We start from the raw sequence: 19236 nt of genomic DNA on the forward strand, positions 1-19236 counted from the left end.
CTCATGAATGGGCTACTTAGAGCTGTTGTCCGAGTGACATGTAGAAAATACAATGCAATGCATTTTCACAACACGACATGACACCTACAAAAAAACTAATTTGTTTAACACAGCACAGTATTTTCCAAGCAAAATTCTACCTGATTCAATATTCCATGTGTGTATGTGTGCATGTGTGGATGTGCGTGCATGTGTGTGTGTCTGTGTGTGTGTGTGGGTGGGTGGGTTGGTTTGTGCGTGCGTGCGTGCGTGCGTGCGTGTGCGTATGCGTGTTGTAGGTGGCCCATCAGAAGGGAAGCTCTTACCTGGTGATGAGATCATCATGATCAATGACGAACCGGTCAGTTCAGCTCCAAGAGAACGAGTCATCGACCTTGTCAGGTGGATGGAGGAACCTTAGAAGCACTCTAAGAATGAACAATTATTCCGTTTGTCAGATGGTGGATTAGCCAAAGTGATATATACAGTACAAAAGTTATATATAGGATATTCGGCTTTCGGCCTTTGGAATGAATAAATAAGTAAAGAAATATTAGGGGAGTAACGATTCATTCAACACAAAACACATAAAGCACAAATGTCCAAATTATATTTATTACTACCCACTCACTAGTCATGATGTGTGAAGTAGTGGTTACGTTGCTCTGAGAAGCTCGTGAGGTCCAAGTTACTATCTCCCATGAGTGAAACACTCTACAGCAGTGGTTCTGAAAGTGTGGTACAAGTACCATTAGTGGTACGTGGGCTCACACTAGTGGCATGCAAGAATCACTGAATTAAAGGTTCAAACTGTGCATCATGTTGGTGTCTTGACCTTTTTAAGAACAATTTTGAAGTAATTGTATTTAACTTTTAAGAACAATACATTGTTTTAAGAACAATACATATATATATATATATATGTATATATATATATATATATATATATATATATATATATATATAAAACGCTTTTAAGACATTTCGAAAGTAAAATGTTTATATTTAACTTTTATGTATAATAAATTTTAATGAAATCATGAAGTAGATTATTATTTTCCTATATTTAAGTACAGTGTTAATGTTCAAACTGTGCATAATTTTACAGTGGCCTACAATATTAAATGATATACTGTAAATAAATACTTTTTAGCAATAAAACCACTCTTGTTTTTGATGAACACTTTTGCCCACTGTATTTTAATGTTGGTCATGATGGTGGTACTTGGAGTGCTATGTATGTTTTGAGGTGGCACTTGGTGTAAAAAGTTGGAGAACCACTGCTCTCTAGTATGCCTGCTCGATGCTCTCTTTCACTACTTGATCTTTGTCTCTTAGTGAAGTGTTGGTGTTTTTCTGAAATACATTATGTCCATGATGGAATTTTGTACCATGGCTCATTAAGTGTGTTCACAAGCCTTTTCGCTCGCGATCGTCCTATCATTAAGAAAACCTGGTTGAAATGTCTCACGAATTGGTGTTTGGCCTTGCTTGCTTCCGGGTGATTGCGGCTTTTCGTACCACTTATATTCCACGACTTGACGACGACTGCGGTCGGCAAACAGTGATTGTATGCCCGTCATGTTTTCTCCTCGATCGTGTTTTGTTACTGCAAAACCAAAATCCGTCCATACTTCTGATTTAAGCTTTGCCGGAAGTTCCCCAATGTCTTTAACAAAAAAGAACCGTCCAGATGCCTTGATTCAACCTTTGCAACCTTTGTGATTTGCTTCTCAGACCGGCCCACTCAATAGTACCAGAATAAAAAGTACACTGTTTGATACTCCCATGATCCCCTGCGACGTCATGGACAGGAAATCTGAATCGAGTAACACTTTACATCTTTATCATTAAAAGTGCTAAAAAACACACATGCACATCAATATAAAGTATGCCTTGTGTAAATCCAATGTGTTGTTTCCTAGTAGCTATGCAATTGATTGATTACCTTTTAACGATTTAAATTAATATATTTTCATCCGAAAGGCTAACTAGCCAAGAACAGATCGATCCAATTGGATTGTAGGAATATAAATGATATGTCGATATAATGAATGAATCCTTAAACAAACCTCCAGAACAATTTGTCCAACTTTGTCTGAATTTCCATATTTTCAAATTTTGTTAAGAAGATTTTTCTGCAACAGTCATAATCACAACTGTTAATAAATTATGGGTTCAATATTTGTCATTTTAATGTTTTTATTACAGTACATCAACCTTGTAATAGTGGACACAGTTGCCGCCTGACTCAAAGTACCAGTATATGAGATTTCAACGTTCGATCATCAAAAATATCTGTGTCTATGGATTAATTCACCATTGCCAATTCGGTTTTCAACCTTGGTAACAACAACAACAACAAATTAAAGCAGATTAATTAGATCTCAAACATCAAAATGAAAACAACAACATCGCAAACAAACAAATAACATTGCTGATTGACTGAATTGGATAGTTTATGCATGAAAAACAGTTTTGGTTTCTATTTTGTGCAATGTACTTCGTACATGTATGAAGAAGAAATGTAATTATGTCTTCTCTTGCATGCTATGTATATGATATATTTATAGTTCCTATATCCATAATCGCTATTGAAACGATGTAAATTTCCCCTTTGCGAGACTAATAAAGGTTATCTTATATTTCATGTATTTAATAATAATAATAATATACCTTTAACCTGCCCACGTTCTTAAGTGATGTGTACAGTGACGTATTAGTTTATTTCCATTTCAGATGCGGCGTCCTGTGTGGACGTGTTTTATTTTATATTTATATTGCTAAACACGTATTAATTGGCATGTTATTTTGTTGTTCAGAGTTGGTTACTCTCCACAAAAACGTGGCTCCATCCAGACCCACAGTATGTAACAAGAGTATTGTTTCACCAAATCACTTATTTTGATGTTTTGTGACTCCTTGTGACGATAGCTTAGCAATTAGCATGATTTCACATCATCTTCACCCATGCACTCCTCGTCCTCCCTTCGTGACACTTGTAAGAACCATGGTAACAATTGTAGCTAATTCGCTACCATGGAGGCAATGATGAGTGACTTACAATGTGTTGACACTGGACGCAAACAGCCGGGGGGGGGGGGAGCGTAATAAAAAAAGCGTGCACCAAGTAGCTCTTCAATGTGGACATGCCGGTAATGTCAGACGCTGGATTTGTATTTATTTTTTTCCATTATCCAGAACAATCAGTATTACAACAGTACCCAACCAATGTTCAGTAATTTCCGTAACAAAATACGGACATTCCGTAACATTTAGCAGCTCTGTATATATAATCACAACATCCACGGTTCGGTTCGTTCCGTTCGTTCGGTTTTGTGGTTAATGGTTTTCCGTACACATTGACTCTTGGGAAAATCTATTGTCTTGTATAGTTAGGTTAAAAGTGAAAGTATGTTCACACCATTATTATTAATTATTATTGTTGTTGTTATTGTAGTATAATTATTATTTTTTTAATTTATTCATCAGAAATATACCTTTGCTGTTCTATCTATGCCAGCGGTGTATAGTGTCAGGCACAACAATTACTCTTCCATTGGATGGCAACAGGTACAATAAACCTGTGTATCCACCTGTTGCAATTTATACAACAGAACAAGTCATGGTTTCTTGCAACGATAGTATGTCAGCTTTGTGTTCAACTAAACAAGCCCAGACTTCACACTAAGTACTGTATGTACATTTGTGACTAAATCGAGGAAACATTTTTTTCAGGTTTCATACTTTTTTTATATTTTTGTCTGGTGGTTGACCATGACATTTTTCTAATGTGAAATATGTACCTTGGGTCAATAAAGTTCTACTGATGATAATCATATGAATGAGCTCAGCTCATGCATAAAGTTCACTCGATAAACTTCCTCTTTATGTTACTACCAGCACTGATATATTCTTCCAGTCAGGTCCATAAATATTGGGACATGGACACAATTCTCATCCTTTTGGCTCCAAACACCAATGAATTTGTAATGAAACCAACAAAATGTGCTTTAACTGCAGACTTTGTTCTTATTTGAGGGTATTTACCTCCAAATCAAGTAATCAGTGCAGAAATTAGAACAGTTCGTGTTTATGCATTTCACTTTTAAAGGCTAGCTTGCTGCATGCTGGCATCGTGTATGCTAAGGTGCAGCAAAGTTTCCATAACACCTCACGAACATAGCTATTTCCAGCATGTTGTAATTTCAAGTCGTCTGTTATATGTAACATAGATCTTGTGTTGAAGAGATAAAGACATAAGTCCACTACAGAGACTGTATCTCTGCTCTCCAAAGCAAGATCACTGGTGACATGCTCTAGTGCAATATGATTGGCTGCTGCATCGGTGGAAGGCATGACGCAAATGTGTCAGTGCCAAAATGAGTTATGAACCAAACAGGACACATGCAGCCCGGACTGAAACAGCTGAACTGAACCGTTTGAACAGTTTTATAAAACCTTTCCACCCCTAACACACACACATACACACACCTACGCGCACACACTTACACACACACACACACATATATATATATATAAATCTCTTTTTTTTAAAATTGCTATCATGTCAGGCTGAAACATAACATATTGAGAGAGAGCAAGAGCAATTGATAACACAAAATTATTTTACAAATTGTAGAACGAAAAATCTGCACGATAGCGGGACCACGAAGCAACTGCCACATAGCGGAGGATTACTTTATCCGTATTCCGTGATGATAAATTGCAGGGACTCATTGTTTCCAGACATGTGCATCATGAAACTCACATAATCCATCCATCCATTTTCCATACGGTTTATCCTCAGTAGGGTCGCGGATATGCTGGGGCCTATCTCACCTGACTGGGCGAGACTGTCAATCAATACATTTTTGAAATCAGATTAATCACACTTTTGAATTTTGATTAATCACGATTAATCACAGGCGCCAACTATAACACACACACTACCCCATGTTGCTTTGAGATGGTGTTTAAAACCTGTGCTTTGAAGAAAAGAGAATTCAGCTCTGCACTTTATGGTAACTATCTGTGTTTTATCGAAAAGTCCCATCGGGGTAACTTGAAGCAAAATTTGCCACCGAGCACAGCAGTCGGAGTCTCCTCACTTATCTTTCTACTGGCGTAAGCATTGGCCTAATCACTGACCTTAAAGTAACCTGCACTGCATTTCAGATATCCGTCCACGGTTAAGGTAAAGGAGCGTGAGTGGTGAAAATAAATTGTGTGATTAATACGAGTTAATACATGATTAATTATCGCATTAATCATGTATTAACTCATTAATTTGTGATTAATCATGAGTTAGCACTAACTTTGACAGCCCTGATATATATATATATATATATATATATATATATATATATATATATATATATATATACAGTATGATATTATATTATATATAGTATATAAAAAGCATGAATGAAAAAAATTTGGTTTGTTTTTGTGTCCTCTAGTTTTATGTTTTATCTGTGATTTGAGTTAATTCCCAGCCTCTTTTTTCTTTCCTCTTCTTTGCTGTTTATTCTGGGATTTGCTTTTTCCCTGCTTCAGGAGCTGCAAAGAATCCATCCTATTGACTGTTGTCCAACCATATCCCGTGAGTGCATCAGAACCTCTTTGTTAAGACGGCAACATTTCTGGAAAGCATGAAATTTCATCAATCATAAACTATGCACCATAAAATATTTTTATTTTCAGTTTTACTTTGTGTTTACGCTTTTCTGCACCTCACCTTCCCTCCCTCTATTTGTTCTTCCTCCCCTCTTTTTCCACTTACTCCTTTCTTGGACACTTGCCTCCTAGTCCCCTAAATCAGCGTTCATCAGTGCAGCCAAAAAAGCCATGCTCAAGTCCAATCCGGTCAAAGTGCGCTTTGCCGAGGAGGTCATCATAAACGGCCAGGTTCCAGTAAGTTCTCTCTCTCTCTCTCTCTCTCTCTCTCTCTCTCTCTCTCACACACACACACACACACACACACACAAGCACACACACACACGCATGCATGCAAACAAACAAACACACAATATAAAACTTATATAACTAATGCCAAATGTAACTGAATCATTGCTAATTCAACCTCACATATCAGTAAGGGAATGCAAGAATGAAATGTAATATTTTGTCACTTTTCAGAACCCGGTGAAAGACAACTCTCTTTTATTCATGCCAAATGTCCTGAAGGTCTACCTGGAGAATGAGCAGACCAAGTCTTTTCGCTTTGACAGCAGTACCTCCATCAAGGTGTGTTTGCAATACATTTTCTGAAATTGTCATATCATGTTATTTTTCCCCACACTATTTTTTGTCTATTATAGTCAATATAGATATACATACAGTACTTTGTGTTGAACACCACAAATAGAACCAGATCACTCACATGCAGGAATGCAAGGAGACATTCAGATTGAAAGAGGTGCGCAGAGTGTTGCACCACTTGAGCTGCGGTGGTGATAAGGACAATGCCTTGCTCAAAGGGCACATTGACAACAACAACTAGTTGCCATTTTTCCTTTTTTTATTTTTTATTTTTGTGGGTCTCTAACCTGAGCCTTCTGTCTCCAAAGTCCAAGTCCCTACAGACTGAGAAACTTGGGGGTGGGGGGAGTTTAGCGTTATATTGTAAGTGGATAACGAGAAATCCAGAAGTTACGGCTCTTCAGAGACCCAACTATTTGTATACGAGCAATTAAAAAGTCAGTAATAATATGTTCCCTTTGATACATTTTGTTTCTCCTCATATCAAACAGATGTTGGTATTGCTGTTTAATGATTGGCTGCAATTTTTATTCTTGGTCGATGGACCTTAAAGTGCTGCCATGAAATGCATTGTGTATAAAAGACAGAACCATTAAGTGGGGCTGAAAAAAAAAGAAAAAAAAGAGAAGAAAAAACAAAAAAAAATAGTAACAGTACTGTCCGAATGCTTTGGGACACTTTCACGGCATTCATTTTGAAATACCTTAATTTAATGGACTATTAGGGGTGGGGGACAGGGGTCATCCGTTATCGCCGATTTGTCCGTTATATTGAAACACCAGTCGGCACGGTGGATGACTGGTTAGCACATCTGCCAACTTGTCGGCATGGTGAACTACTGGTTCACACATCTGCCTCACAGTTCTGGGGACCGGGGTTCAAACCTGTGTGGAGTTTGCATGTTCTGCCCGTGCCTAGGTGGGTTTTCTCCAGGCACTCCGGTTTCCTCCCACATCCCAAAAACATGCGTGGAAGGTTGATTGAAGACTCTAAATTGCCCGTAGGTGTGAATGTGAGTGTGAATGGTTTTTTGTTTCTATGTGCCCTGCGATTGGCTGGTGACCAGTTCAGGGTGTACCCCACCTCCCACCCGAAGATAGCTGGGATAGGCTCCAGCAGCCCGAGACTCTAGTGAGGATAAGCGGTAAAGAAAATGGATGGGTGGATGGATGGATGAAACACAATTTGTTTGGGCCATATGCACCCATATTACTGTACAGTAGAAAATCATTATTTTGCACTTTTTTCATGGCCTAAAACACCCAGTACAGTACAAAGTTGTTGTATATACTATACTTAAAAATGTTTGAAAAGTTTAAAATTTTATCCAAACTTACTATGCCGGTGTGCTTGATTGAAGGTGACGTTGTTGTAGTCGTACGAGAGTCAAGGCGGATCGGTTTCATGGGCCAGGTCGGTTTCATGAGTCGCAAGGAATTGGTGTGATTCCTATTTCCAAATCCGTTGCCATAGACGAACGGCTTGGGAAAAAATGTGTTACTCTACCAAAAAATCATGTTCCATGTTAGTTGCATTCCTCTTTATGTTAACACCGCAGCCATATGCACTCTCTCTGTGCAGAGCACTATGCAGCACTAGATCTCCTGCAATCATGCCAGCCACATCAATGCAAAGCCTGGAAAGGTTGCCACATTCAACATGGCCACCACGTGTCAAAGCATGCCTTTGATGGAATGTCGCCACTTTCAACATGGCCGCATGTCTGTTGGTTGGATGTAGTCATATTGCATATCTATGACCCATAAATATATGTGTCCCAGTCAAGTTATTAGGATTTCCACAAATCTCCAGGCAGGACACGCCCCGCTGCAACATTATTGGATCCTGCGTCGCGGGAAGGTCAGGTTATGCAGATGTAACCAGATGACCATCCCAAACATGTATCACAGTTGTACAAAATAAAAACAAAGAAGTTTGTTATGGTTAGGCTTAGGGCCTATGGTTGGAGCTTCAGGCAGTTTAGGATGGGTTAAGGTTAGGATTAAGGTGGGTCAGTGTTCGTGGGGAAACGTTAACACCAGCACACTTAAGGCGCATAATTCTTTTACAGTGTGGAAGCAGTAGTGCGTGTTCTGCCTGGATACAGCAGTCAATCATAGTGTAGCGGTGAATGTCCTGGAGCCAGTAATATTGGAACAGGGCACGTCCTGCCTGGAAACTATGTGGGAATCTTAATAACGTACCCCAGTGTCAGTTTATAATGCACCACATCGCCAGTAAAGAACAGAGGCCAATTCTGGAACTAAGAAACTGGTTTAAAGGTATGCTGTGTAACATTCTCAGTTGTTTACTGGCCTAAATGGATGTCTGCCTTTATATATGTGTTATCATTGGTGTATAATGATGGGTTTTCTCCGGGTACTCCGGTTTCCTCCCACATCCCAAAAACATACGTGGCAGGTTGATTGAAGACTCTAAATTGCCAGTAGGTGTGAATGTGAGTGTGAATGGTTGTGTTTCTATGTGCCCTGCGATTGGCCGGTGACCAGTTCAGGGTGTACCCCGCCTCTCGCCCGAAGATAGCTGGGATGCCCGCGACCCTGGTCAGGCTAAGTGGTGCAGAAATGGATGGATGGATGGATGGTGTATAATGGTGAATCTGTATCCCTTTTATATCAGATTCAGCACATAGATTGAGAGATCGGAGGAGAAGATCAGCTTATTACCATACCCCGGCAAATCTGCACTACTCCAGCAGCATAATGCAAAACCACAGATATGTGCAATGGAGACAGTTACGCCATCGACAAGAAAGTGAAAAAGGCAACTTAAGCAATGGAGCATTCAAAAGAGGCTAGACATTGGGCTAGCTTTCCCCAGGTGGAAGGAGCTCATGAGAAAAAAGGGACGCTGAAGTTGCCAGGTTTCTCCTCGACAAGTAAGGGCTTGGAAACGTGTCGCCACGCTGCATTGCATCGCCATTTTGGGTGCTACGGGTCTCTTGTTTACAACTAAAGACGTGCTTGGTCATGGTGTTGCCTCATTGTTAGCTTCCTATTTTGTCATTTGAATTTAAGAATGGTGAGAAGTTGCTGTGTTACATGGAGCAGCACCTTGTCACATAGTGCAAAAGGGAAAAAAACTCAACAAGGGACGACGTTTTATAGCTGTCCCGCTTGACGGCAGCAAGAAGGAGGGAATTGGTAGTCGTTTCAGATTACGTCGGACGGCTTTGATGTCAGCTGTAAAATGAAAAAAAAAAATTTAACCTTTGACAATATCACGGCAATGACAAGTGTTTGCTGATGAGATTTTCATTACGGTAAGTAAAAAAAGTATATCTGCATCCTGTTCTTTTTTACATTCAACAAAGCATGTGGGAAGTGTCGGTATCTGACAGCTGCGTGTATTAACATCGTTATATCAGAATCATTCATTCTAGCTGGATTGCTGATTAAATTGTGAGAACGCATATATATATATATAGCGGCACGGTGGACGACTGGTTAGAGCGTCAGCCTCACAGTTCTGAGGACCCGGATTCAATCCCCGGCCCCGCCTGTGTGGAGTTTGCATGTTCTCCCCGTGCCTGCATGGATTTTCTCCGGGCACTCCAGTTTCCGCCCACATCCCAAAAACATGCATGAATTGGAGTCTCTAAATTGCCCATAGGTGTGAATGTGAGTGCGAATGGTTGTTTGCTTGTATGTGCCCTGCGATTGGCTGGCAACCAGTTCAGGGTGTACCCCGCCTCCTGCCCGATTATAACTGGGATAGGCTCCAGCATGCCCGCGAACTTCGTGAGGAGAAGCGGCTCAGAAAATGGATATATATATATATATATATATATATATATATATATATATATATAGATAAATATATATATCTTCCTAAAGTGACACTATGCTCTCCAGATCAAGATATATATATATATATATATATATATATATATATGTATATATATATACATATATATATATACATATATATGTCATGGTTGTGTGTTCCGGGTCTTTGTCTTCGCCCTGTTTCATACGCCCCTGCTCCTGAGAGCATCTTCAGCACCTGTGCCTCGTTCACCCTAATTACCACTTGCATTTAACCTCGTGTCTCATTCTTTCTCGTCGCCAGTTCGTTGTCCCTTGTCGTCGCGTTCCAGCATTCCGTGTTTCCACGTGACAGACTCACAGGAAGATGAGACCCTGTTCCGATTATCGACCTCGCCTTTTTGCCTCACTTTTTGGATACTGTTGCCTTTTTTGGATTGCCTGCATGTGTGCCGACCTCTGCCTGTATATTAAAACTCTCTTTTTGAAACTGTCCATTTGTTTTGGAGTCGTGCATTTTTGGGTCCTATCCTCAGTTCCGTTCATGACAGAACGAACTGGCCATAACATGGACCCAGCAGACTCAGACCCGGTGCGCAAAGCCCTTCAAGAGCAGGGTCAATACATCTTGAAGCAGGATGAGCAGCTTGCTGCCCTCCACCTTCATCTAAAGGGACTGTCAGAGCATCAGAACACTATGATGAGACAGGTGGCCTCACAGTTTGAAGTGCTAATGAATATGCTTCAGAAGAAGGAACCAGCTGGCAGAGCACCCGATGCCGCCACTGTACCACCGTTTCCAGGTGAAGCACTCACCATGCAGCCACCTGCCACCTCCGCTGCTGTCTTCCCACAGCTCTCTCTCAGGGAACATTAAGCCATTTATCACTCAGTTCGAACTCCAATTTGAGCTGCAGGCAGCTGCCTTCCCCACCGAGCGGGCAAAGATCACTTTTGTCATTTCCCACCTAACTGGTCGTGCGGAGGCGTGGGCTACTGCTGAATGGAGCCGCAATTCCGCAATGTGTCATTCGTGAGCTTTTTTTGTAAAGACTATGGAGCAAATTTTACAGTTTTTCACACCAGATCGTGAGGCAGCTCGCTCGCTAGTCGCCTTACAACAAGGCAAGCGCAGGGTGTCAGATTACGCGATTGAGTTTCGCATTCTAGCAGCTGAGAGTCAGTGGAACAACAGGGCACTACTCGATGCACTATCCCACACCGTCAAGAATCATTTGGTCCCACTAGAACTGCCGACCGACTAGGACACTCTCATCGCTCTCGCCGTAAAGATCGACCAAAAGGCTTTTGGATCGCGAGCTGGATGGAAATCGGCGGAGGAATGCATCACCGTGCACTTGAAGGACAAGCTTCGGTGACCAGCCAAACCAAGGCAGATCCCCTGTTGCCAGTCTCAATCCACTGGCTAGCGTCACCACGGATGAACCCATGCTACTGGGCAGGTTCCGTCTCTCCCCTGAGGAACGTAAACCCCGGCTGAGGGAAGGGCGGTGCTTCTACTCCGGGCAGTTGGGTCATTCCGTGAGCAACTGTCACATCAAATTTTCCGGTGCCGGTAACAAGGGTACGGGAGCGGTGAGTCTAAATATCATTAAGGAAGATCCTACCCAGGTTCTTCCTAAAGTGACACTATGCTCTCCAGATTAAGAGATTCATTCATCTGTATTTATTGACTCTGATCCTGACTTGTCTCAAGTGCCCACCTGTTACCATGACGTTAAAGAAGTTTTTTCCAAATCCAAAGCTAAATCCCTTCCACACCACAGACCTTATGACTGTGCAGTTGACTTGCTGCCTGGAACCACACCTCCACGGGGGAGGTTGTTCTCTCTTTCAGGGCCGGAACACAAGGCCATGAAGGAGTATGTGGAAGAATCACTGGCAGCCAGGATCATTCACCCATCTTCATTCCCTGCGGGAGCAGGATTTTTCTTTGTGGACAAAAAGAACAAGACCCTGCGACCCTGTATCGATTACCGGGGTCTCAACAAGATAACTGTAAAAAACAGGTACCCTCTTCCTCTCATCTCCACCGCCTTTGAGTTCCTGGAGAGAGCCAAGATTTTCACCAAACTAGACTTAAGATATGCGTATCATCTAGTCAGGATAAGGGAGGGGGATGAATGGAAAACAGCATTCAACACACCAACGGGAAATTATGAGTATTTGGTAATGCCTTTTGGACCCACTAACACTCCAGCTGTTTTCCATAACCCTGTCAATGATGTCCTGCGTGACATGTTGAATGTGAATGTTTTTGTCTATTTGGACGACATTTTGATATTCTCCCCGGATGAAGAGACTCACATTATTCATGTCCACTCTGTATTGCAGCGGTTACTGCAGAATGAACTATATGTCAAGGCTGAGAAATGTGAGTTCCACAAGGCGTCCGTTTCTTTTCTGGGTTTCGTGCTGGCTCAAGGTGAAGTCAAAATGGACCCTTGCAAAGTCGATGCCGTGATTAATTGGCCTACTCTCACGTCACGCAAAGATGTACAAAGGTTCTTAGGGTTCGCAAACTTCTACAGAAAATTCATCAGAAATTTCAGTTCAATAGCACCGCCTTTGCATGATCTTACCTCGCCACACAGACCCTTTGTGTGGAACCCGGTTTGTCAATCAGCTTTAACAGAAACTAAAATTGAGCTTTACCTCTGCTCCCATCCTCCCTTTGCCAGATCTCAAACAAAGGTTTGTGGTAGAAGTGGATGTGTCTGATGCCGGTATAGGAGCCGTGCTCTCCCAGAAATGTCTCAAGGATGGTAATTTACATCCTTGTGCTTATCTCTCTAAAAAACTGACTCCAGCCGAGAGAAATTATGACATAGGTGACCGTGAACTGCTGGCAGTCAAGATGGCTTTGGTGGAGTGGAGGCACTGGCTAGAGGGGGCACAGATTCCGTTTTTAGTATAGACAGATCACAAGAACCTTGAGTATATTAAATCTGCTAAAAGATTAAATGTGAGGCAGGCTAGATGGGCTCTGTTCTTCACTAGATTTAATTTCATGTTATCCTACCGACCTGTTTCTAAAAATGGTAAGCCAGATGCTTTATCACGTATTTTCTGCGAAGAGAATTCTTTGTCCGACCCAAAGACTCTTTTGCCCAAGTCATGTTTAATTTCTGCTTTTGTTTGGGACGAGAGGCTCTGAAGAACACTCTTAGCCCTGAAGATTTCCCTAAAAACAGGCTTTATGTGGTTCCGACCTTAAGGTGAAGAGTCATCCACTGGGCTCACACTAACCGGACCATGTCGCCCAGGCATTGCCAAAACGCAATCGGTGCTCGAACAGCGCTTTTGGTGGCCTAATGTTAGGAGGGATGTTATCGATTACGTCAATGCTTGCCAGGTATGTGCTGCTAACAAGCCTTCTCGTCAATGTCCTTCTGGGGAGTTGCGACCCCTGCCAATACCACAACGTCCTTGGTCAGACATTTCCGTAGACTTTGTGACAGGATTACCGGCCTCTAAAGGTAATACCACAATTCTCACAGTTGTTGACAGGTTCTCTAAGATGGCACACTTCATTGCACTTCTGAAACTCCCCTCAGCTAAAGACACTGCCGAGTTGATGATTAATCAGGTATTCAAGTTTCATGGTTTTCCCAAGAATGTGTATCTGATAGGGGCCCCCAATTCATTTCACGATTTTGGAAGGAGTTTTGCAGTCTAATAGGTGCTACCGTCAGTCTGTTATCTGGATTTCATCCTGAAACCAACGGACAAACCGAGAGGCTGAACCAGGACCTGGAGACTGGGCTCCGATGTCTCGCTTCACAGGAGCCACAATCCTGGTCTGAGAAACTGGTTTGGGTCGAGTTCTCTCACAATTTTACCAACCATTTCTAGTTCCTGATTATCGACCTCGCCTTTTTGCCTCACGTTTTTGGATACTGTTGCCTTTTTTGGATTTCCTGCATGTGTACCGACCTCCGCCTGTATATTAAACCTCTCATTTTGAAACTTTCCATTTGTTTTGGAGTCGTGCATTTTTGGGTCCTATCCTCAGTTCCATTCATGACAGATATATATATATATATATATATATATATATATATATATATACATTCACATACATATATCTTAACTGAAATTTTCAAACAGATGTATAAAAAGCAAACACACGATCAACGTATCTCCGAATGATGCGTTGGCATTGTTCACCGGTCGTGTTAAGGTCCTGCACCGACACGCTGGTAAACTGCACATGAGATGCTAGAATTTATCATTCTTAAACTGCTCTTAAGTGTTGGCATACCACACGAGGTACGCAAATCACAGAACAAAGGCAGTAAGGTCCGGCCGGTCGCTGCTCCACTCTGTATTCGTAATTTTGTACTGATCCGAACTGTTTATACTGGGTATATTTTTGCCAGGTATCTGTCTCTGGCTTCGCGGGCTGGTTTTTCTTTGTATAATCCCATCTGTTTCTTGCATTTTTCAGTCGTGGAAAATACACAGCGATTGTATAGCTTGCTTAGTTACCCATTGCGGCCACCTCAATCCACATTGCAAAGCAGTTTCCAAGCCCTATTTAATTCGGTTCTGTTAGACAGTGATGTTTATCCTAGGCAACATAGCACAATAGGGGCAACTGTCTCGTATTAGCCGGTGTTTCATTACCTTTTCCTATCCTCGAGGGTTTTTAATCTTCGACGGCTCCTGTTGCAGTTCGTATTTGGAAAACTAAGGCGTGAGATTGCACTATTCGTTTGGATGTAAAACACAATTTCAACGCTAGATGGGAGTAATTACTACACAGTGTCCCTTTAATTGATAACTGGAGACTATTTTTGGACAGTTACTTCCAAGAGCTGCTAAATTAGGGTCTGTTAAAACGAGGCTCGGCTGTACTATACTTATTTTTCACTTTTGCTTACAGTTTGTCCTGAATGGAAGTCTAAACACAAATGAGTTTGTAGTTACACAATTTACTAAAAGAACAAATCTAGCTGTAGCCTAACACTTTTGGATCATGGTAGGCTACTGTAAGACAATGATTGTAAGACAATCATTTGCTTGATGTATGTTATCATGCTTGTTGCGCCATTACAGACAACTAATAAGACAACTATCTGTATGCGTGTTTACTCCAGGATGTGATCCTGACCCTGCAAGAGAAACTGTCCATCAAATGCATCGAGCATTTCTCCCTCATGTTGGAGGAGAGGGTGGAAGGCTCTGGAAACAGACTTCTTTTGCTCCACGAACAAGAGATGCTTACTCAGGTCAAATATCCTTCCTGACTCCCCAAGTGTTTCCCCCTAATGCTATATCTCTCTCTCGAGTTTGCACATTTTTAAGGCTTTTTGAAAACCGTTTAAACTAAAGTGTCATTTATCAGCAGCGGAGGCTTACATTGCACTTTCCTGCCAGAAATGCGCACTCTCGCCACACATGCATGCATGCACACGCACACACACGCACACTGTCTTACAATTCTCAGTGCCTGATACATTCTAATGAGGTTCCAAGAGGTCAATTTTAATATTCAGACCTCATCATACAGATGGATGGCCAGGACAAACAGAAACATTGGCACACACACACACACACACACATTATATATACAAACGTTTTCAGACACACTTCGACCTTTTATTTCCCATTAATTTAAATGATTCATCTTAATAAGATTTGTTGCGACTTTCAGCTTGCCGCATCAGGACAGCGAGTCATTTGCATTGTTTGTTTGGCACACCTTTTTACACCAGATCACCTGCCTGTAGCAACCCACCCATTTTATTTATTTTTTGCGTGCTTGGGACCAGGGTATTGGCTGGGAATCGACACGCGGTGTCTGCGTGAAAGGGAGCAGCGTGTCATGTACCACTACACCACCAGCGCTTTTCACCTTGTCAATACACTTGGACAATTCTATGCGACCGACTTTATTGGAAGAAATCCCTTTTTTTCCAAGCATGAGTGCGCCCTAGTGTATAAAGCAAAGTCCCTAAAAGCATGATTAGGTTACCTTGGTGTGGAAGAACCTTAAATTTTCAAACATTTCCTCACCCATTCCTTCTCTACTGTAATACCCAATTCAACTTTTGCTTAGTCTCTGCCATCACATTGATCTCTTTTCACCCATCCTCCCTCCACCCTCGGCCCAACCAACACCGCCTTTTCACTGTTTAGGTGACTCGCAAGCCCGGTTGTGACAAGATGAAGTGTTTCTTTCGAATCAGCTTCATGCCCCACGACCCGGTGGAGCTGCTGCGGAGAGATGCTGTGGCGTTTGAATACCTCTATGTGCAGGTACGAGATACGTTAAAGTAGATTAGGTAACTTTATTTGTACCCGAGGGTTTGATTTGGTTGCAGCGAGTTAGCTGCTCAAACATACACAAAAATCAATTAAACCATGAATAAAAGGACAGTGATATAACAAGGACAGCAGCGCTTCAGACATTAAAAAACATGGCTAAAACAAAAAATAAAAAGGGCAACAGATGCAGTAAAGAATAAGAGCTATCACGGCAAATACAGAAACTAGGTCAAAATCAATAAGTAAATAAATCAATTAAGAAGGCTTTCTAAGTTAAAAGTTCAGGTCCAACCAATAGCCTAATTCCTGTTAATGTTCAATGTTTTGATGTGTGAGGGAGGGTACAAAACTGCCATTGTATCTCGTACCTACGGCCTGAGGGAAAAAGCTGGAATTCTCCTGGGTGGTAGCCATCTTCTAGAATTGACCCAGATAGCCCCTGTAACTACTTGTAGTCTGTAACAGGGATTCTAGATTTAGCTGTGATTCTCCAACCCGTCTACTAGCAGCTAGCCCACCTCACAATTTAGTTGAGCGAGTTCTTATTTTAAAGGGATGTTGATGTTGCCATCATCCTTGATGAATATAGGAACCCAGGGCTAGCCAATAATGCAACTTGGGTCAAATTTAAAAGTTCTAAACCCAAAATGTCAAAACTTTCTGTTGTATTTTAAATGTACATATCATCCTTATCTGATACTGATTACTAAAATCTACAAAGTATTTATTCTAAAAAAAATTTTTTAAACATTGCATCTACTTGCCTACGGGGGCTGCCATTTACTCTATACATCTTTTCACTCTCGCAAGTGTGTGAATTTGTGGGAATGTGACATGTATCAGCCCTTCCTGCCTCCTTAATTTACTGACAAAACCAGGCAGAATTGGTAAATATTCAGCAACAACAAGCTACACATTGCTCAGATCCACTTATCGAACCAGCTAAATGGCGGACGTACGACTCACCTGCCTCGCAATGGCTATTCTTATTGTTAGGCATCGTTGGATTTAGTATCCCAACATATATTGACATCACTGTTGCCACAAACGTCCATCCCAAAATCATGTTCAATTGCTAATTTAATATGCTAAAAAGTCACTAATTAATTACCTTGTCATTGTTTAAAATTTTAAGATATGGCACCAGTCGCCAGTGTTAGCAGCTAGCGGCTAGCAGCTAACTGCTTGCCGGGCAGCCATTCGGCCAGAGCCACCCTGCCGGCGAGCAGGGCCGGTAACCGCGCCTGGCACCGGCTGCGTGTGTGACCCATTTGGGTCACGAAAGCCAGCGGACTGCATTTCAAGGGCAGTTTAGTCGGCGAAAATTCATCTGCACACTTCCCTTTGATGCTGACAGCTTGACACAGGTCCTACCGATCAATTTTTAACAAATCAGGCTTCCTTAAATATGTTGTAAACAAGACAAAAGTGCTACAGTAATTGTGAAGTCAGTAATTGTGAAGTTTCATTCTTATTTTCCATGCAATATTAATCAGAGTATCATGTTTTGAGTAGTGCTAGCAACTACAGTGTATTCTTGTAGGGGGGAAAAAGTGGGTTTAGTACTCCTTTAATTGGGGTGTTATTTGCCAGGTGGTTTGTAGAGGGCATTTAGTGAATAACTTGACTAGAATAGAGTGAAGATCCAATACTGCTTCTCCCCTAAATTGCTGTCATCAATTAGAATCAGAATCAGAATCATCTTTATTTGCCAAGTATGTCCAAAACACACAAGGAATTAATACATTTCTTCCCCACGGAACACACCTGGTAATTAGTTGAGTAGACCTTTTCTTATAAGACGTTAAATATACACTCTGCTTTCGGTTCCTCTTCCAGAGTTGCAATGATGTGGTGCTGGAGCGGTTCGGCTCAGAACTGAAGTACGACGCGGTGCTGCGACTGGCGGCGTTGCAAATGTACATCCTCAACTTGACAACCAAGCAAAGCCAGAAGGTCTCCCTAAAATATATCCAGTAAGTGTGTGTGATTGTATGAGTTGTGCTCATTAACATGACACATGTAGTTATTTATTTCTATGAAGTTGGAGAAAACCTACTTTTTTGGAAGTGTCTTATCATGTATTTATACTAGTAGCATGCGCCTGAGAGTAAATTCGGGAAACTAGAGCATGTCATTTCCTCAGAAATCGGGTGTGCTGTGAATACTGTGTCACAATGTCAATACAATAGTTGAACTCAAGTTAAATCTCAAAACTAAATATAGAATTCACAACAAAAATAATATATAGGCATTTTCCCGATGGAGACACAAGAGAACCTAACATGAACAAGCTTTTTTTCGGAAAGTCCTGTCTAAAGAAGAAATGTTAAACAGAATCAGGACACAGGGCAGCTATCGGCTTCTGTTGGTTTAAGATAAAGTGACAGAAAATAGGGAGAGACAAAGAATACAATTAATTGAGGCCTATAACGCTGGGTAATGCACCACAGCATACAATAAGCAATCCCTGCATACTTATGTACTGTATGTGTAGTTATGGGCCTGGCGGAGCTGTGAGCATTATCGGGCATAGGTAATAATAAACAGATTAGACACTTAATAGGTGCAATTGTCTGGTGATGAAATGATATCATAGCGGGTAAAATAACTGTCACAATATGTTGTTGTGGAGATGAGGAAGAGTTGGTGCAAATGCAGACAAAAAGAGTCAGGAGTGCAGGCAGGAAATACCTAAAAAATACTCACTGAAAACAACCAAACAAACACAGAAGCAAAGGCCAAGGAGGTCAAAGTTCAAAAGGGAGCACATACTGAAGAGAATAGGAAATACAGTACATGGAGGAAGAAAAAAGAAATGAACAAAAGCTAGAGATTTGACAATAGTCTGAATACACATGGCCAACTGACATGACAAAGAGACTGCTGGGAAGGACACCATGCAGCACAT

The 19236-nt window shown here is 41.4% G+C and overlaps 1 protein-coding gene across 9 annotated transcripts in view; it reads left to right on the forward strand.

Moving 5' to 3' along the window:
* The window catches only part of LOC133410330 (FERM and PDZ domain-containing protein 4-like), a 99705-nt gene that overhangs the window by 71581 nt on the left and 8888 nt on the right, over positions 1-19236 (forward strand). For 8 of the 9 annotated variants that reach the window (XM_061691377.1, XM_061691434.1, XM_061691386.1 and 5 more), the window contains 7 exons: positions 279-381; positions 5539-5584; positions 5791-5895; positions 6121-6228; positions 15155-15286; positions 16197-16316; positions 18165-18301. In XM_061691377.1, coding sequence (XP_061547361.1) covers positions 279-381; positions 5539-5584; positions 5791-5895; positions 6121-6228; positions 15155-15286; positions 16197-16316; positions 18165-18301 — 751 coding nt within the window. The remainder of the gene's footprint in view (positions 1-278; positions 382-5538; positions 5585-5790; positions 5896-6120; positions 6229-15154; positions 15287-16196; positions 16317-18164; positions 18302-19236) is intronic. The other variant, XM_061691425.1, reaches the window with a different exon arrangement.

Source organism: Phycodurus eques, chromosome 1, assembly GCF_024500275.1.
Source record: "Phycodurus eques isolate BA_2022a chromosome 1, UOR_Pequ_1.1, whole genome shotgun sequence".
Taxonomy (NCBI): Eukaryota; Metazoa; Chordata; class Actinopteri; order Syngnathiformes; family Syngnathidae; genus Phycodurus; species Phycodurus eques.